Source organism: Eretmochelys imbricata, chromosome 3 (assembly GCF_965152235.1).
Source record: "Eretmochelys imbricata isolate rEreImb1 chromosome 3, rEreImb1.hap1, whole genome shotgun sequence".
NCBI lineage: Eukaryota > Metazoa > Chordata > Testudines > Cheloniidae > Eretmochelys > Eretmochelys imbricata.
Genome location: NC_135574.1, coordinates 62,581,576 through 62,602,758, shown reverse-complemented (window position 1 = coordinate 62,602,758; position 21,183 = coordinate 62,581,576). Strand labels below are relative to the sequence as shown.

The window sequence follows — 21,183 nt, the reverse complement described above, 5'->3', positions numbered from 1 at the left end:
AAGAAAAAACAGCCTAATTTTAAATGTAAGGTTTTTGCTGATACTCGCTGAGTGTGCCCAGAAATTATTTGGTTTTGTGTGGTGGTTTTTTTTTTTGTTTAAAGTTAGCAGTAACTGTTTAATCAATGTCCCACCCTCCCCCCATGAGCAAAGTCACTAGTCCTCAGCAAAGATAGTACTGACTTTAAAACATTGGTAGTTCTGTAGCATTAAAAAAAAAAAAAGCCCTGTGGTTAGTGTATTTTGGTTTATGGTGGAAATGCCATTTCTCCACTGAGCTATATCCTCTCTCCATTGTGACCTTAGGTAGAGCTGGTGGCTCAGCAGAGGAACTGATGGTAGATGTCATACATGGCTGCAGGCCCTCACAACAGTGTTGACTATCTGGGGCGCCTATGAGCTATAACTACCTCCAGCCCCAAAATCCTTCCATGCCCATAGCATCATTGTAACAACTTTAAAAAAAAGTCTCTGCTAGGAGCCACACTAATAAGTCAGCAGCCCCCATCAGCTCCCTCCACTCCAACCTGCAGCAGCTCCTGCCCGCCAGCAGCCCCACCAATCAGTGTCTCCCGCTCCCTCCCCACTCCTCCTGCCCACCATGATCAGCTGTTACGCGGTGTGCAGGAGGCTCTGGGGTCGGGGGGGGGGAGCGGGAGAAGAGCAAGGGCATGGCAGGCTCAGGGGAAGGGGTGGAGTGGGGGCAGGCAGGGCCTGGGGCAGAGCAGGGGGTTGAGCACTGAGCGCTCCCCTGGCACATTGGAAAGTTGGCACCTGTAGCTCCATCCCCGGAGTCATTGCCTATGCAAGGAGACACATACTAACTTCTGCAGAGCCACATGTTGGCCACCCCTGTTTTAATATATTTAGGAACTGTACAATAAAGATCTCCCGCCACCCCCATTTGTTCTCTAACTCAGTACTGGTACTGAGAAACAGCAGGGTCATATTTAGTTTTCGAGGTAGCTCTACGGTTTGGGATGCAAAGTTACTCCATTTCATTCCTTAAACATATCTGTGCAGTCTTTTAAACTTATTCTTTTTAGAATGTATACATTTACTAGTTATATTTCAAGTATGAGTGAAATTGCGGGTTTCATTCTACAAACCTTTCTTGGTGGTTTATACCTTTTTAAAACAAATGATTTTTGGTTTGAAATTTTTTAATACTGCTTGTACACAGCTCAAAGGAGGAGGGTTTTTTATTATTATAATTACAGAGTGGGAAGAGAGGGGAAAATTTGAATTAAATCTGTCTTCCTGTTTTTAAAAATGGGAATTAATTGACAAAGGCCAGTTGCTTGGCTCGCATATTCACTCTTGGGCTACCATCCATATAATTCACCAGAGTTAATGTACTCACTCCTCAGTGCTCTTCCAAACATCTACCATGGCTGTCACAACAATGGTATGTGTAGAATCCTCTTACACTAGGTCTATGCTGTTTTCCCTATTAGCACAGTTGAAATGCTGCTGGGTGAAGATAAGGCCCAATCAACCAGCCAGTAAGGCTGGTTAAGGTTGGAGTGCATTTGGAGAAGGGTCATGAGATTGATTAAAGGATTGAAAAACATGCCATATAGCAAAAGACACAAGGAGCTCAATCTGTCTGATAAAACAAAGAGAAGATTGAGTGACTTGATCACAATCTGTAAGTACCTACATAGGGAACAGAAATTTCATAAGAAGTCTCTTCAATCTAACAGACAAAGGTATAACAAGATCCAGTGCAGGAATTTGAAGCTAAACAAATTCAAATTAATAAGGTGCACCTTTGTAACAATGACAACAATTAACCATTGGAACACTTGATGAAGGGTTGTGGTGGATTACCATCACTGGACATTGTTAAATCAAGACTAGGTGTTTCTCTTAAAAAAAAAAAAAATATATATATATATATATACACACACACACTCACTCACTCACTCACTCCATTTCAGGCATTAATTCAGGGAAGTCCTGTTGTCTGTTATGTACCTCCAGCTCAGTGATAAAGCTTTGCCTTAGTTCTCCATCTATAAGAGTCACAGAATGCTAATAAATTAATTAATGCTTCTGAGTCACACATAGTACAGTGGTAGAGGAGCATCAATTCCTAAGAAGACAGTCATGTTAAAATCCTTAAACAAAAAAAAAAAACCCCACTTTATCCATGTTACCAATATCTCACGTTATTAGAAGTGAATTTTTTTATTTTGCCTTTTTCTTGGCTTGCATTAGTCAGTTTTACTTCTGTTCATAGAAATTTGCTACTCTGGTTCAGTAGCATCTTTTCATATAACCAAAAATACTGCGATGTTTGGATTTCAAATGCCATAGGGGAAAGTTTATTTTTGAAAATTGTTTCTACTGAAAATTTTAAAACCCTGACATTTGTATTGGTCTTGGGTTTTGCAAACAGTTAGTTTTTGTCAGATTTAAGCTTTGGAACAAACTAGACACAATAGTGTCACTTAAAGTGCTGTCTATGGCACAACTGGCTGAAGTGTCAGAAGAGGAATTTAGCAGAGGCCTAGGTGGGAAAAAATCATTGCTTTTTCCTCCTGTTTGGTGGAGTTTAAGGAAACTGAGACAGGAGGTTAGTTCTCACCTTTAAACTCAAATTGGACACACTGTTTAGTCATTTACCAAAGGGTTTAAAGGGCATATTTGCAGATTTTCTTGAAAGCATTTCTCTTGTCCATTCTGAGGTTTTGGTTATCTTGAACTACTGAGCAACACGATTCACTCACCTTTTCCTGGCTGCTCACGGTCTGGTACCCCCTTCTGTTGTTTGCTCTCACAGTGTTCCCTCTCACTCAGTGCACTCACTCTTCATGACCCTCCAGCTGGGTCACTATATGTGTTTTCCCTTCCAGGGCAGGATGGCTGCATATCAAAGTCTCTCCAGATGAACTGTCTGGCTGCCTTTCCAGGCCATCCTCTAATTCAGTGGTCTCCAAACTTTTTGGCTTGTGCACCCCCAGGGTGAAGACCAGAAGACCTGCCGCAGGCATGCTGCCAGAGGGGACATGTGGACGTGCAGAGCTGCAGCCGAAGAAAAAAAATAGCGGAGTGCTATTCGGCAGCACTCCTGCTGCCGTGCACCCCAGTTTGGAAACCACTGCTGTAATGCAAGACTAGGGCACTTTCTTCAGTGGTGAGCTGGGGAACCCAAGCCCACCCAGTAATCCAGGTTCCGGTACAGGGACCCTCTGTTCAGCAACCACGGTCTGCTTACTTCCAGACCCTGTTACAATTTCCCTGTGCTCATTCCTTATTTTGTCCTCTAGCACTGGCCCTTTAGGATACTGCTGGAGCTCCCTGTGACTGCTTCACTCCTCTCAGGTGCTTGCTAGAGTCTAGATTCCAAACATACCTCTCTCCTCCCAGGGAATAACTGCAGACTACTTCCCCTGTAGCTCCCTTCTGTTCTCAGACTTCTGGCTTGTACGGGCCCACCCTACACCTGCTCAGCTGAGCTTCATCTTCTGTTAGGGCTTGCTTAGCCAGACTAATTCTCCCGTAGGTGTAGCCTGCTAAGTTAATTAGCCCCTTCCTAGCTACTTCAGCCCCTCCAAGTGAGGATTCTTTTGACATCCTGGCAGACTCTTTTGACAAGCTAAAAAAATGTGATAGAATGTATTTGCAATAAATGCAGTATTTGAAATGTTTATTGTGTGTGCTAATTCTTCAGTTTACAAGCTTAGGACCCAGTGTTGCAGACACTTATTAGTGAGTGTCATGCTCTGTACTGTGAGTGATTCCCTTCAGGTCAAGTAGATTACGTGCAGTAGTAAATACTGTACTTGTTAGTAAATGTTTGCATTATTTAGTAAACATTTGGGCCATTATTTATGAAGCATAGTGTTTCTTTGAGCAGTTTAAATTCTCAAAAACCCCATCAGAAGGAAGCTAATTTAAATCCTTTATAAACATTTTGTTGTAGTTTAATGTGTGTGAGCTCATTAATCCTGACTTGCTTTCTTATGATGGCACTCTTTTGTAAAGTCCTTGCTTAATGATAGCAATAGGAGAGCTGACTGAAGGTAACTGAAAAGTCAAATAAAATAATACAGTACCTCAGGAAGTGATCAACTGGTTAATAATATCTGGGATACTATCATTTTCATTGGAATTATTAAAATATCAGTTTAAATTTTTTGTCGAAAAACACTGACTGAGATAAAAAAGCTTGCTCCTGAAGTGCGCCTTTAGAAATGTAACTGTTTAAAGACATCTGCAGAAGTGATGGTAATTGGACAGATGGATATGCTGGATTGGCACTGTAAGTGTCTTTGCGCTGAGAATAGTAGCCATAGCTATTAATACTTTGAAGGGCTCCCCAGATAAATTAGTGAGTAGCAACCTTCTAGCTAAGGAATGAATACGCTCTTAATCTAAAAACCTAAACTACTGTGTGTTGATATTACATGAAATATGAATGCAAGGATATTTTAAACCTGCATTATATATTTTTAGATGTATAATGCTTTCCAAAGCTAATATAGAAATTGGATGGAAAAGACACATTAGACCATGCAGTCATCTTCCTGCTAATGCAGGATTTTCCCCTACAATATATATTTGTAGGTACAGTATTCTTCTGCCTCTTTTCACAGTTTATACTTACTGGTCAAAATAATTTGGAAAGATTAATTTTTGAGTCTCTATAATAACTTACAGATAATTATAAAGAAAATAGCCACTAGATTTGACAGAAGCAAATTTCACACCAAAAAAATTGAACACCATATAATATGATTTGGTTGAGCTTCTTTCTGTTTTAGCTTTAGCTCACCACATTATTGATTTTCCCCCACCCCCTAAAAACTTTGGAAGATAGGTTAATTGTGTGTCCTTGTTTTCTTAGCATGTGGGTGTTTTATTTAAGTCCTTTATTGAGATTCTCCACCCAGTGCATGTGTGTAACTTCTACTAATGCTAAAGCGGCATGTGTCTCATAAGGAGAATTTAAATACCACAAGGATAGGTACTTCAAAAAAAATAATTAAAATATATATTCTTTATCTCTTGCTTCAGATTTATAATGTGGGATTTTGAAGAACTTTCACCCCCCCCCACAATTATTGTAAAACTTACTCCATATAAAGGTCTGAGTTTTGTATAACTATATTTCTCATGTGGTAAAAACATTAACATTTGTGACTGCTAGACTCCTTGGGGTTTTTTTTCTTTTGTTTTGTTTTGAGTTCATTTTTTCAGCTAAGTGCAAATTAAAACTCTTACCTTTTTGGAATATACACTTTATTTTTCTTACAAAAAGAGATGTAGTTGTGTTGTTGGCTATGCTGTAAAGAGTCATTTTACTCGTGATCAAATTAGAATCTGGGTCTTAGGATTTGGAAGATAAATGCATTAATCCACTGAAACATTCAGTCACTCTCTGTCAATTCTAATCAGATAAAGGCATTTGTAATTTTGAACTGAAGCAGTTGGAGGGGTCAGCTTTCTTGCTTTTATATTTAATTTTCATGGGAAGATTCATTTCTCAACTTCTTGCATGTGAATTTGCTGGATTTAATAAGGCAGTAAGTTCCTTTAAAAACCATAGTTTTCTGTGCCCAGCAGATGTCATTTTGGTCATCACACTGTCTAATGAATAGGGTGCACAATAGTACTGATTTTGCTGATGTAAGGATGTTTCTGATTTTTTTGCCTGTTAACAGAATATTTTCAGATTCATTATAAGTATGATATATTATCTGACTGTGAATTAATTTATCAGAAAAGAAACTCAGGGCAACATCAGAGTGACAGCAGACTATGTTCTTTTGTATACATCAGTCAAGCAACCTTAAATCAGTAAACTGTAGTGAAGTTGTTTTACTGAAGGTACTTAATATGTATTGCCTGATTTGACCATAGCTGTGTGAGTTAATTTAAGCTGTTATAAATGAGTTTCGCATGGACATGCAAAGTAACTTATAAAAGAAACGTTGAGACATGATACAAACCTCCAAAGGACTGCTATATTTCCTGATACATTGAATACATTCCAGTAGCTCTATTGTAAAAAATATATCTTTGCATTTAGTATTGTCTCAAACATAAATATAAGAAACCATGGTGTATTAGGTGTGATGGAAGTTACCAACAATTAACTCATTAGTAGTGGAATGTCAATAATAGAATTGATTAGCCAAAGCATATTTCAAGTGCGTGGGATCTTGTCACCCCTTGTGCAGGCACATAACACCTAAAACATAGTAGTACTCATAGGTGCTGGAACTAGGATTGCTGGGGGTGCTGCTGCACTCTCTGGCTTGAAGTGGTTTCCATTATATACAGGATTTACAGTTTGGCTAAATGGTTTTTAGCACCCCCACTATAAAAATTGTTCCAGCACCCTTGGTAGAACTCTCCCAGGGGAGAGACAGGCCACAGAAAGGCCACCCAGGCAGACTTGGAACCTCAATGCACAATGAGGAGCGATGCTACGTTGTGTTCTCTTTGAAAATGTTTCGGGTGGGCTGGGGAGCAGCTATTAACCGTGCATCTGAACTATGCAGATCCATTGTTCAAGCTGCAAGCACAGTTACAGTTCAGGGGTTGTAACAGCAACTGTGTAGTTGCAGTGTGATTTGCTCTGTACATTGTGGGGAAGGTTGCCACCCATTGAGATGTTTCCTCAGGTATTGCATAGGTGGTGAAGACTTTACCATAAGTGGAACATATCCATATCACATGTTTTTTTTTTTACCAGATGTTGTATAACTTGTAGCATTATACTTTGTATTGTGATTTGATGACCTATTAAAGGCATAGCTTTGCACCTTTACACAAAAGAGAACATAATTACACTAAGAAAACTATTTTTCTTGTCACTTGGAGACTTCAGCTTTACTAGCCTTTTTTGCATTTTGTCAAGTTTTCATCCTATTTTTGAATTTCAGAGTCCCACGTGAAATCTTCAGCCATAATCCTGAAACAGATCTGCATGGGCAGGCACCTGCAGCAGTGTGCAGCCCTAATAAACTCATGAGGGCTTATCACTGGGTAGAGGGGTCTGTCCATCAAGATCCAGTTGCCAGATCAAGGTAGTCTTTGGTTTTGTCTATCGCAGGAGAGAGGTGGAACCTCAAAACCTTCTAGAAACTGTCTGATTCTTTTAAGTTTAATGGAGTTGAGTGCAGTTAGTGTTTGTGGAAGGAAGGTGGTGATGAAATGTCTCCCATATTTTTTCTTATGGAAGGAAATGAAAATATAGGAGGAAATTTTATATCTGGCTATTTTTCTGGGGAGGGGGAGCACCTAGTTCAATCAACTATTGGACTAGTAACTAAAAAATTACCTGTCTCTTTTTACTTTTGTCTTCTTTCTTAAGGTTTATTTGGGATTATGATTTCTAATAGTAAGGGGCAGGGGCACATTCTTTGCTTCAAGGAGTTCACAATCTAATAGGATCCCCTTTTTATTCCATTCTACGGTACTCATGCATGACAAAGCACTTTTGGATTACAGTGAGATAGCTTACTCCAGAGTAGCAGAAGAAATTATGCTATGGAACCCTGCTTGTACAGAAGATCTTGAATCATTTAATATTTTCTGTTCACAGGAAATGATAGAAAAACCCCAAACCCTAATCCACCAGACACCGTAAACATAGACTACATAAAAAGCCACAAGAGTTTTAAAAAAAAAAAAAAAGAAAGAAAATGCAGGTAGAAGACCAGCAGCAGGGGGAGGGAGGCTATCCAGTTTATTGCACTGAGTGCAACATGTATGATTATCTGCCTCATGGGCATGTGTCATGTGTGTGCATATGGTGCTAGTAACTCACAGCCTTTGGAGATAGAGTATGGGCTCTTAAGGCCAGAGTGGATGAACTGGAGGTACGCAGAGGAGACTTCTGGGGACATAGTAGAATGGTTCCTTTCCTATCTGGCAGCCTCTGTACTGTTAAGGAGGATGAAAGTGTCGAGGCAGGAGAGCATCAACCTGGAGCAGAAGGAAATGGTTCATAGTTGGGACCCACCTTCCAGAGGATGTCATGATATTCTCTCGCATTGAGGATGCCCTTCCAAGGGTGGGGCCCAGTTTCTAGGAAGAGATAGGTAATAGTCACGGGGGATTCTTTTATTAGAAATAGTTGGGGGGGTTTTGATGACCGGGAGAACCTCCTGGCAAAGGTTGCGGATCTCATGACACATCTAGATAGTCTTCTAATAGCACTGGGGAGGAGCCAGTGGTCGTGGTGCCTGTTGGTATGACCAATGACATAGGGAAAGGTAACAGAGTAAAGGCTGCTAGGTAAGAGGTTATAGTCCAGGACCTCCCTAGTAGCATTCTCTCAAATGCTTTAGGTTCCACCCACAGGGCCAGTAAGGCGGGCAGATCTGCAAGGAGTAAATGCGTGGATGAGACAATGATCTAAGGAAGAGGAACTTAGGTTTATTAGGAACTGGGGAACCTTCTGGGGAAGGAGTAGCCTGTACTGGAGGGTTGGGTTCCACCTAAACCAGAATGGAACCAGACTACTAGCACATGAAAGTTAAAAAGTTGTAGAGGATTTCTTTAAACTAAGGGATGGGGGAAAGCTAACAGGTATGGAGGAACACATGGTTGGGTCAGAGACATCCCTAGGGAGGATTTATTAAAGGGATACTTTATATCCTAGTGTACAGGAGAGGAAAGAAGTTGGTAAAGTACAGGTAGGATCTAGTGAGGAACAGTCAAACATAAGAGTCCCATTTAAACATAAAACATGAAGGGAAGCAACTAAATTCCTTCAAATGTACAAGTGCAAATACTAGAAGTCTAAATACTAAGATGGGTGAAATAGAGTACCTGGCATTAAATGAAGATATTGATATAATAGGCATCACAGAACCTTGGTGGAATGAGGAAAGTCAATGGGACACAGTTATGCCAAGGTACAAAATATATAGGAATGACAGAGTGAGTTGTGCTGCTGGGGGAGCGGCAATATAAGTTTAAAAAAAAAAAAGTCAAATAATGTGAAAATCTTAAATGAAGAAAACTGTACCATGGAATCTCTATGGGTAGAAATTTCATGCTTGAATAATAAGACAATGGCAGTAGGAATATACTACTGATCACCTGACTGGGATGATGTCAGTGATTATGAAATGCTATGAGAGGTTAGGCTACAAAACCAGAAAATGCAATAATAATGGGTGATGTCAACTATCCTTATGTTGATTAGGTAAATGTTATCTCGGAGTGTGATGCATGGTAAAATTTCTAGACTCCATAAATGACTGCTTCTTGGAGCAGCTAGTCCTGGAATCCATAAGGGAAGAGGCAGCTTTTGATTTAATCCTAAATGGAACAGGATTTGGTCCAAGAGGTGATATAGCTGAACTGCTCTGTAATAGTGACCATAATGTAATTAAATTTAACATCCTTGTAGAGGGAAAATATATATAACCCCCCCCCAGTAATATTTAACTTTGAAAAGGGGAACTACATAAGAATGAGGATGCTAGTTAGGCAGAAATTAAAAAGAGCCGTCAAGGGTAAAGTAGCATGGAGACTACTTAAAAATAATAGAGGCTCCATAACAGAGGTTTTAAACTAAACATATACACCAAATCAGAAAAGACAATAGGTGGACCAAAAGAATGGCACCATGGCTCAACAACAGGATAGTGGAGGCCGTTAGAGGCAAAAAGGCATCCTTTAAAATTTCAAAGTCAAATCCTAATAGGAAAATAGGATGGAGCACAAACTGTGGCAAATAAAATGTACAACTATAAGGCAGGCCAACAAAGAATTTGAGAAGCAATTCAAAAAATTACTCTTAGCTTATGTGCATTTATTAAAGTACAGTAGAAGCAGGAAGGCTGCCAAACAAGCAGTGGAACCACTAGATGACACAGGTGTTAAAGAAGCACTCAAGGAAGACAAGGCCACTGCAAAGAAGCTAAATGAATTATTTGCAGTGGTCTTCACTTCAGAGGATGTGATGGAAATATCCACATCAGAGCTATTCTTTTTGAGTGACACATATGAAGTACTGTCCCAAATTAATGTGTCAGTAGAAGAGGTCTGAGAACAATTTGATAAATTAAACAGTAAGAAGTCATCAGGTATTTGATATTCACTCGAGTTCTGAAGGAACTCCGACATGAAATGGTAGAACAACTAACTGTAGTATATAACCTATTGTTGAAACAAGGTGACTGGAACGTAGTTAATGTAATGCCAATTTTTAAAAAAGTGCTCCAGAGGCAATCCTGCAATTACAGGTCAGTTAGCCTAATTTCAGTACTGGGCAAATTGGTAGAAACTATAGTAAAGAACAGAATTATCGGACACACAGATAAACATAATATGTTGGGAAAGAGTCAACACAGCTTTTATAAAGCTAAATCATGCCTCGCCAATCTATTAGAATATTTGAAGGAGTCAATGAGCATTTGGATCAGGGTAATCCTGTCAATATAGTGTACTTGAATTTTCAGAGAGCCTTTGACAAGGTCCATCATCAAAGGCTCTTAAGCAAAGCAGACAGTCATGCATAGCGGTGGCGGGGGGTGCTGGAGCACCCTCAGGCTTGAAGTGGTTTCCATCATATACAGGGTTTACAGTTTGGTTCAGTGGCTTTTATCACCCCCACTATACAAATTGTTCCCGCACCACTGCAGTCATGAGATAAGAGAGAAAGTCCTCTCGTGGATCAGTAACTGGTTAAAAGATAGGAAGCAAAGGGTAGGAACAAATGGTCAGTTTTCACAATGGAGAGTGGTGAACAGCAAAGTCCCCTAATGATCTGTACTGAGACCTGTGCTGTTCAACATATTCATTAATGATCTGGAAAAGGGAATGAACAGTGAAGTGGCAAAGTTTGCAGATGATACAAAATTACTCAAGATAATTAAATCCAAAGCTGTCACAAAGGAATCTCACAAAACTCAGTGATTGGGCAACAAAATGGCAAATGAAATTCAACATTGATAAGTGCAAAGTAATGCACATCAGAAAAAAATAATCCCATCTATCTATCGATCTATCTATCTATGCACACAATGATGTGTTCTAACTTAACTGTTACCACCCAAGAAAATTCTGGGAGTCACTGTGAATAGTTCTCTGAAAACTTCAGCTTGATGCATAGCAGCAGTTAAAAAGGCTAAGAGACTGTTAGGAACTATTAGGAAAGGGACAGAAAATGAAAGAGAAAGTATCATAATGCCATTATATAAATCCATGGTGTACCCATACCTTGAATACTGTATCCTATCTCAGAAAGGATATAGTGGAATTGGAAAAGGTTTAGAGAAGGGCAGCAAAGACAATTGGGTATGGAATGGCTTCCATACAAGGAGAGACTAAAAAGATTATGGCTATGCAGCTTAAAAGAGACGACTAAGGGGAGATTGCTAGAGAGCTATAAAATCATGAAGGATGTGGAGAAGGTGAACAGAGGAGTGTTATTTACCCTTTCACGCAATACAAAAAGCAGGAGTCATCTGATGAAATTAATAGGCAGCAGGTTTAATATAAACAAGAGGAAATACTTTTTCACATAAAGCACAACTAACCTATGGAACTCATTGCCATGGGGGATCGTGATGGCCAAAAGTATAACTGGGTTAAAAAAATAACTAGATAAGTTCACAGAGAATAGGTTTATCAATGGCTATCACCCAGGATGGTCAGGGATGCAACCCCATGGTTGGGCAATGGTGAACATCTGATTACCAGAAGCCAGGAGTGTAAGACAGGGATGGATCACTCCATAATTGCTCTCCTCCTGAAGCTCTGATATGGGCCAGTCAGAGACAGGATTCGGTGCAAGATGGACCATGGTTTGACCCAGTATGGCAGCTCTTGCATATGTACTAAATACTATGGTAGCATGAGCACAAGACTGCCACTGCCTCTGTGTTAGCTAGGACAAGTCATTTGACCCCCAATGCCCCCTTTTCCCCTATCTGTCTGACATTTTATATAGATATTTACCCTCTTTTCTTTATAAAATTCTTTACAGATGAAAAGCCCTATCAAAATGTAATTATTTGTATTTATTCATATTTCTGTCCTATAGTTCCCAAACTAAATTTGTCAGAATATAATGTGTTGTTAATGCTCTAAGCATGCAAAAATGTTATGGTGTGAGTTTGTGCAGAAAACAAGGATAAGACAGCTGAGGAGATTAACTAGTAGTTTCTTGATTATAATTATGTCTAATCCATGCACCTTTTATCCCCAAGCACTTTACAACATAGCTATACTGATATAGAAACTAAACTCAAGAATCACTTCTCCTTCCCCTTAAAGGCATCGATTATCAAGTTCTCACTGAACCTCACTGAGGGCTTCTCCTTTGGGTGAAACATGTCCATTGTCCAAAGTCTCACCGTAATGGTAGGCAGGAGTTTGACAGGACATGAAGAATCTAGGGTAGTTTTATAAGGTCCAGTCGTGTGCCTATTTTTGAGGTCCCTGTATGTATATGTAGGCAAGCTGAAAAATACCATAGGTTAGAAGGGATGGGGACAGGGCTCAGGGTTACAACGTGGTGTGTGACATGTGCTGGAGCGGAAATATAGATCAGCCCCCACAATATTTTTATTGCAGGGGTACTAGCCCACACTGCCCTTGGTTTTGCCACACCTGTCATACACCTAAGAAGAGTGCACCCAGAGTGTGCGCCTGTGCGGACTTTAGGTGTTTGTACAACACAGGGATTTTGAAACGAGACTTCAGACAAGCAGGCCTATGATCTTTGCATCTCTTTGGGAGAGAGCAAGTCCCGTCAGTTCTGACAGGCCTAACATCAGTGCAGACACAACATCCGTTCACATTTAGCTATGAATGTGAATGATACTGTTATAGGTCAATGTGAATTTGTGCCATGACAGCACTAGAGAACGCAATCCTGGACCACTTCTGAAATCCAGAGGTTTCAGGATCAGTTTTATGTTTATCTCAACATAAAGTGTTTTTACTAATTAAGCCAATAGAGATATAATGATAGCCTGAATTCTACCCCATCGGAGGCAGAAAGTTTCCAAAGAGGGAAGAACCTGACCTGTTCCAGATGGTAACAATACAATGCCCAATTTACAACTGGGAAAATTAGCTCATCAAAGCAGATTGATTGGTTTACTTTTTCCCTGCCTGGGAAGAGGATGATAATGGGAACTCTCACCAAAGCCTGGTCACCTTTTAGAGTTAGAGTTGTGGGCTATGCCTCTCCTGATGCCTGCATTGTCCATCTCCACTCTGGTTTCTTTGCACATATGGTATTTGAGAGACTCAGAGTTTTTCTGTTCCAGACATTTTCTCCAGTCATTTCCATTGGGTTGTAGTTCCCCTTGATGCAGAAGAAGGAATTGCTTATTATGCTGGAAGTTGCTGGGACTCATATGGTCTCCCTCTGCTCCCATTTCAATACTGGCATATTAGTCATTCAGTGTCTTTTGAACCACTGGCTGGAGATTAAAGGGAAGATCTTCTGATGCAATCTTGCCCCTTTGCCCTGTTCAGGCAGTGCAAAGAGGCTGCGAACGAACTGGATCTCTTTTTGTTCCTGTGTTGCCACACCCTAGCAGCCCTCCATGTATGAGATGAGAAGGTGATGTGGCCAGAGCATGCTACTTTTTGGCTACTCCCAGCTCTCAGATGTCCTGGAACTGACTCCAGAATCTAGAAGCCATAACTGGTTCCATTGCAGATACTCTCTTATCTTTGCTTGGCAGAAGCTGAGCACAGTTGAGAATCTGCGTCAATTATTTCATTCTGTTAGGAAGCTGAGGTTCTGTTCTTTCTGGTGGTATAAGCATTGCACTTGTTTACCTCAATTTGCTAGAGAGAAAGCAGTTGCTAAAATTGAATGGTGATAGAAGTGTGGGTGGGATGGTAAAATGGTAATCATCACAATGTGATTTCTGGGAAAATATTTAGCATCTTGCTAGGGCTGGAAACAAATGCTGCAGTGCTGAGTATCCCAGACTTTGAGTACTGTAAAATCATGGTTCTCATACTCTTCACAGATTGGATCATATTTTAATAGAGATACTGTCCCAAGAACTGTGTTAATTACGGTCACCTCTTGCTCTTAATGTTTTCTCCCATTCTCACCCGGTCTGTTCCACTATATCTCTCTAGCACAGTTGTCAACTTTCATGCAGTAAATAAGCACCCTGACTTTCACAATAAACTAAAAATCAAGCTAATCCCATTTCAAAACAAGCCAATTCCTAAGAACCCCAACACTCTATGTGACTAGATTTCCCGCCTCCCCAGCGTGCAGTCTGGGACTGTGGTGGGCCCGCTGTGCACCCCTGACTCTCTCCCCCCCTTGCCCTTGCTTGCTGGGAGCCGATCAAAAAAAGGGAAGCAACAAGCTGCAACAAGCTACAAGCCAAAAACTTGCCAACAAGCAACTCACAAACCAATTAAGCCAAAACCAAGCCCAATTTCTGCTTTTTTTCCCCACGGGTTTGGCATGTCTACTCTCTGGTTCACTGTAAATGTTCCTCTGCCACTTGGTCCACTTCTCTTTTCCCTCTACATACTTCCCTGATGCTTGGGTCTTCTCTCCCCTGCACAAGTTGCCTAGCTGCCTGGTTCCCTTATCCTATTGGCTCCTCTTATTCTAACAGGACCAGTCCTGCTAGTGGCTCCAGTTTTTGAGTCTGTCTCCTATTCCCTTTCCTCTTCCTATTAAATAGTAACAGCCCCCTAGTGGAAGTAGTTAGCCTGGTTTCTGTTCCCTCTATTTAGGCCTCTAAGCTCTTAATTGCAAAGAAAAGTGTCTGGAAGCGGGGAGGAAGCGCCAGCACCATGTGATTTGTCCTTCCTGCAGGCCACAGTCCAGGAAATTCTGCTATACAGAACTTGTTAAAAGCCCAGGTGGTTTTGAGATATCAGACCTAAAATGTAGTTCTAATTTGTACAAATGGAAATTTTATGTTTTATAGTTCTCTCATTGATTCTGTATCAGAATTGCACAATTTACAAATGAAAAGATGGGGTTTCTGTCAGCCCTGCAACTTAACCTGAGATCAAGAAGTTATATATTAGTTCAGGATTATGCAACATGACCAGTAATAAAGATTCTGCATGCCAAATTTTACCCTTAGTTACATATGTATAACTATATTTCTTTCAGTGAGGTTGCACAAGTATAACCGAGGGCAAAATTTTAAGACAGTGATATTCCACAAGTGACCCTGTAATTGAAATTTAGTTAACAATACCACTAGTAGTGCATGAGCCAGAAAATAATCCTGTTCACTCCCCTACAGCTGTGCTGACGGTAATGAACAAGTTACTCTTCGTATGTAGAGTAACTAGATACAATTCTGAGTACAGATAAAAAGCAGATCTGCTGATTAAACTGGTGCCATTTTTTACAGAGTTATTTTTCAAAGTGGAGCCATGCTTTAATTACTGCATCTCAAAGATGTCACTACGTCCTCAGACTAGCAGTGCTTTTTTTTGACACTGAACCAGGACTTAGTATAGCAAATTCTGGGCCTTTAAGTATAACTTCAGATCTCTGGAGTGGTGCTCTTGAGTGACTCATTGAATCTGTAAATAAAACCTTTGTATCCCACATGGCAGCACAGGGTACTCTCACTAAGCCAGTCCTTTGAACTGTTTTATTTAGTAGTTTTCCAATACTCTTATTACCTCTAGATCTGAGGCATAGGACACTGACCTATATATCAAGTATAACAATTGGTCCTGCATTAAACTTAGTGTGGTTAAGTTAATTAATGCCTAATTTAAACTAGTATAAAAGCAATTAAATTTTGAGTTCTCTGGTTTACCACTTTTTATGTGTATCCTTACTTGAACCTGAATGACATTGGTGCCAATTCATTTTGTTGCAATAATGTGACTAATTTGTGATGGACAATGATACAATTGTTTTTTGTGGACCTGACCAATATAATTTGCCTCACACAGTAATTCCCTAGCTTTTGAATTGTGTACACTAATTTGCATTTTTCTAACCTTTTAAAAATGTAATGTTACTAAAATACTTTCTTTTGTTTTAAAAAAATGAATGATCAGTGAAAGGACAAGTGCTTTATCTCTTAACTGCCAAGCCCATCTGTACCAGGCAGGATAGATGTTATACGAACCTTTAAAAGAAGCAGTGAGAAACGAAGAAGCATCCTTTAAAAAGTGGAAGTTAAATGCTAGTGAGGAAAATAGAAAGGAGCATAAACTCTGGCAAGTGAAGTGTGAAAATGTAATTAGGAAGGCCAAAAAAGAATTTGAAGAACAGCTAGCCAAAGATTCAAAAAGTAAGAACAAATTTTTTTTTCAGTACATCAGAAGCAGGAAGCCTGCTAAACAACCAGTGGGGACACTGGACGATCGAGATGCTAAAAGATGATAAGGCCATTGCGGAGAAACTAAATGAATTCTTTGCATCGGTCTTGACGGCTGAGGATGTGAAGGAGATTCCCAAACCTGAGCCATTCTTTTTAGGTGACCAATCTAAGGAACTGTCCCAGATTGAGGTGTCATTAGAGGAGGTTTTGGAACAAATTGATAAACTAAACAGTAATAAGTCACCAGAAACAGATGGTATTCACCCTAGAGTTCTGAAGGAACTCAAATGTGAAATTGCAGAACTACTAACTGTAGTTTGTAATCTATCATTTAAATCAGCTTCTGTACCAAATTACTGGAGGATAGCTAATGTGACACCAATTTTTAAAAAGGGCTCCAGGGGTGATCCTGGCAATTACAGGCCAGTAAGCCTGATTTCAGTACCGAGCAAACTGGTTGAAACTATTGTTAAGAACAAAATTGTTGGACACATAGATGAACATAATTTGTGGGGGAAGAGTCAACATGGTTTTTGTAAAGGGAAATCGTTCCTCACCAAGCTACTAGAATTCTTTGAGGAGGTCAACAAGCATATGGACAAGGGGAAATCCAGTGGATATAGTATACTTAGATTTTCAGAAGGCCTTTGACAAGGTCCCTCACCAAAGGCTCTTAAGCAAAGTAAGCTGTCACGGGGTAAGAGGGAAGGTACTCTCATGGATTGGTAACTGGTTAAAAGATAGGAAACAAAGGGTAGGAATAAATGGCCAGATTTCAGGATGAAGAGAGGTAAATAGTGGTGTCCCCCAAGAGTCTGTACTGAGACCAATCCTATTCAACATATTAATAAATGATCTGGAAATAAGGTAAATAGTGAGGTGGCAAAATTTGTAGATGATACAAAACTACTCAAGATAAGTCCCAAGCAGACTGCGAAGAGCTATAAAAGGATCTCACAAAACTGGGTGACTGGGCAACGAAATGGCAGATGAAATTCAAAGTTGATAAATGCAAAGTAATGCACATTGGAAAACATACTCTCAACTATACATATAAAACGATGGGGTCTAAATTAGCTCTTACCATTCAAGAAAGAGATCTTGGAGTCATTGTGGATAGTTCTCTGAAAACATCCACTCAATGTGCAGTGGCAGTCAAAAAAGCGAACAGAATGTTGGGAGTCATTAAGAAAGGGATGGATAATAAGACAGAAAATATCATATTGCCTCTATATAAATCCATGGCACACCTACATCTTGAATACTGCGTGCAAATGTGGTTGCCCCATCTCAAAAAAGATATACGGGAATTGGAAAAGGTTCAGAAAAGGGCAACAAAAAAGGTATGAAACAGCTTCCATATGAGCAGAGATTAATAAGACTGGGACTTTTCAGCTTGGAAAAGAGATGACTTGGGGGGGGGATATGCTAGAGGTCTATAAAATCATGAGTGTTATAGAGAAAGTAAATAAGGAAGTGTTATTTACTCCTCATAACACGAGAACTAGGGGGTCACCAAATAAAATTAATAGACAGCAGGTTTAAAACAAACAAAAGGAAGAGTTTTTTACACAATGCACAGTCAACCTGTGGAACTCCTTGCCAGAGGATGTTGTGAAGGCCAAGACTATAACAGGTTCAGAAAAGAACTAGATAAATTCATGGAGGATAGGTCCATCAATGGCTATTCGCCAGTATGGTCAGGGATGATGTCCCTAGCCTCTGTTTTCCAGAAGCTGGGAATGGGCGATGGGATGGATCACTTGATGATTACCTGTTCTGTTCATTCCCTCTGGGGCACTTGGCACTGGCCATTGTCGGAAGACAGGATGCTGGGTTAGATGGACCTTTGGTCTGATCCAGTATGGCTGTTCTTAACTTTTAAGAAATGTGATGCCTAAAATTACAGTGAATATATTTTATTTAAACTTAATGAAAAAATATGTAGTTTGTTATTTCAGTTAATTTGTTGTGTTTTATTTCCCTCAGACAAACGTGTTGATGACTGGTTCTTGATGCAATCTCCATTTCCAACACTGACTATAAGCACTCTTTACCTCCTCACTGTCTGGCTGGGTCCCAAGTGGATGAGGAGGAGAGAACCCTTCCAATTGCGCTTCTTATTGATTAGCTACAACTTTGGAATGGTTCTACTTAACTTCTATATTTTCAAAGAGGTTGGTCTTGTATTTTTATACTTTTGAATTGTGGTAGAATTCACAACTTTGACAGTGTTAGATAAATTGTATCATTTTTATATTCTCTGGATAATTTTACTGGCTGTTTTGGAAGCTGAATACATTGATTGGATTTTTTAGAGCTCTGCTGGAATTGGTATATATCACGAGTTTGTGAATCAGCGTACTGTAAAAGCATATATGTAGGAGTCATGTAGAATAGCTTGACTTATTAATACTTTGTTTTAACTCTGATAGTAAAAATCCTTTTTGAGTGGAAGGCATGTCTGTCCCTGCATCAGATTCTTCTCACAAGTACCCAATTCTGGAGCAGATCAACGGAAGTCAGTGGAGTTTTTCTAGATTTATACCAGTGTAACTAAAATGAGAATTTGGCACTCTGTCTTTAGGTTTTTTCTGCAAGGTCTCAGACAGGCTATTATGTTAGAAACTGAAGGATAGCTACATTATATTAACTTGTATTTTCAATGTATGTCTGCAAAATATTAATGAGGTAATGGAAATTCAAACTTTTGTTGATCTTTAGAATGAGAACAAAAGAGGTAAATCCTATTTTCTTTTAGTTAAGGGCAGTGAGGCAAAATTTTACAATAGTATTTCTACTCAGTTCATAGAGTTTTCTGTTGAAAAACATGAGATTTCACAAACAAGGATTTATGATAGCCAAGTTACTTGGTCTTGCTGCCTGCTACACTTCACCTTTCTTAGGCCTTGTTTACATGGGTAAATTGACCAGCATGGCTAAAGCAGAGTACATTACTCCTCAGTAGCTATTCTGGAATAGCTCCCTAGTGGACACTTTATTTCAGAATAGAGTATTCCTAAAGGGAGTTATTAAGGAATAACTATCGCAGAATATTTTATTCCGCTACAGTTATGACAGTAAATTTCCTTGTGTGGGCACTGCCTTAATGGGATCATGTTCAGTGACCTAAGCTTGAATTATCTTGCATATAACTTTATAAGGCGAGAAATGTTCACCTGAATGCTCTGATTAATAGAACATCCCTTACTGCTTTTTAGTGCAATTCACATCAGTTCAGCAAACATTTTGCTGATTTAAAATTTGTGACTATCTTCATTCACTTGCTGAAAATCTTTCTTCAGATTAACTCCTTGATGGAAGAATTTAGATTTTGCTAGCACAAGATCTGTTGCCAGGAGCCTGGAATTAAGCAAATGAACTGTGCAGTTGAAACTAACAGCTTTTGGAAACTGGACTCTTAAAAACTCTATTTTTATGTGTTCACCATAGAAGTGGTATTGTTCCCGACAATTATTTTTTTCATATGGGCCCAGGGCTTCTTTTACAGCATTGTTTGGCTATGTGGAAGCTACTTGTGTGAAGACATACTCAGTAGAACGAATTTTAACCTCTGTGAAAGTCCTCTCGCTGTTAGATTATTCAGAGCATACTGGACCACATTCCTCTCCAGTTTACACCACCTAGTGAAGACAATAGGATTGCAAAGAGTATATGTTAAAGCAGAATTTGACTCACTGTGTGTCTCATCTAATTGCAAAGAATAAACAGTGCAGTGTCAGCACTACATTTGATTTCTTCAGCTAAAGGTGGGAAAGGTAAGGCAACTCCAGGGTCCTCTCTGAAGACTTGTAATACAGGTAGTGTATGCTGGAGAGGGGGAAAGAGAGATTGTTGATCTAAAAATAATATATTCTGTAGTTGCTGTCACATTACATCGCTTTTTCAGCACCTTCATGCTGAAGGCATGATGGCCACCTTCAGCACTAAGTTTCGAAATGTTAGTGCTAATTAAAAACTTAATGTCAGTTTATTCATGGTCACAAGCACTGCTTATCTTGTGAACTTTGCATTGAAGAACACTGATGTAGAAGCTGCAAATCAAAATCCTCAAGACTCTTCTCCATTCTTTTAATGAACAGCAAGACCAATTTCAGGATACTCTCAGTGTGTTACTCTGCTCCTGTAGTAGAATCTTTAAAGTTACCACAGTGGTATTGGAATTCCCCACTGCACCAAGTTCAGCTTCAAAAAACAGTTCTACTACCTACTGCTACCATTGAAATGTCTCTGGTGTGTTTATCTAATGTTAAAGCTATCACTAGTAACTGGTACAAATCAGATTACCCAGTAAACTCAATAGACATTAGGTATCATCTTTAAACTTCAGAATGCTGTCCAGGTATCCTTCCTGATGGCTAAATCCATCAACAACCTTAGAAACCTTTTGACTATGACACTTATAGATTTTTTTTAAGGCCAGAAAGGACCATTTAGATCATCTTGTCTGACCTGTATAACACAAACTGTAGAATTTTACCCACTTTCCTCTGATCCACGTGAACTCATTAGGTGGGATCAGGCCAGTAAGTGGGCTGGTCTTACAATGAATTGTAAGAGGACTCAGTGGGCTGTGCTGATTTAATTGTTCTCTCTCCCTATTAACTCTTTTTTGAAGGGTCGTTTTTGTCATCTCTCCCTTTCAGCATGTATATACAGCAACTAGTGAAGCTTGATGCCCTGAGCTGCAGATTTATCAGTATCTGAATGACATGCAACTTTACACCATCTCTTTGTTAGCTACTCCGTTCTTTTCCTCCTCTTCCAGTATCTGACAGAGATGGGGACACAGAGCAGTAAATTCATTGAAGATTGATCTGAATAACATAGAAGTGACTGCTCAGTAGAGGCTGGAATAGAGGCTGCATTCTCTTCTGGAGGTCATCTATATAAC

General features: G+C 39.6%; 1 protein-coding gene across 1 annotated transcript in view; it reads left to right on the top strand.

Moving 5' to 3' along the window:
- The window catches only part of ELOVL4 (ELOVL fatty acid elongase 4), a 58,045-nt gene that overhangs the window by 10,527 nt on the left and 26,335 nt on the right, over nucleotides 1–21,183 (top strand). The window contains exon 2 of the mRNA XM_077811625.1: nucleotides 18,258–18,445. Within this exon, the coding sequence (XP_077667751.1) occupies nucleotides 18,258–18,445 (188 nt within the window). The remainder of the gene's footprint in view (nucleotides 1–18,257; nucleotides 18,446–21,183) is intronic.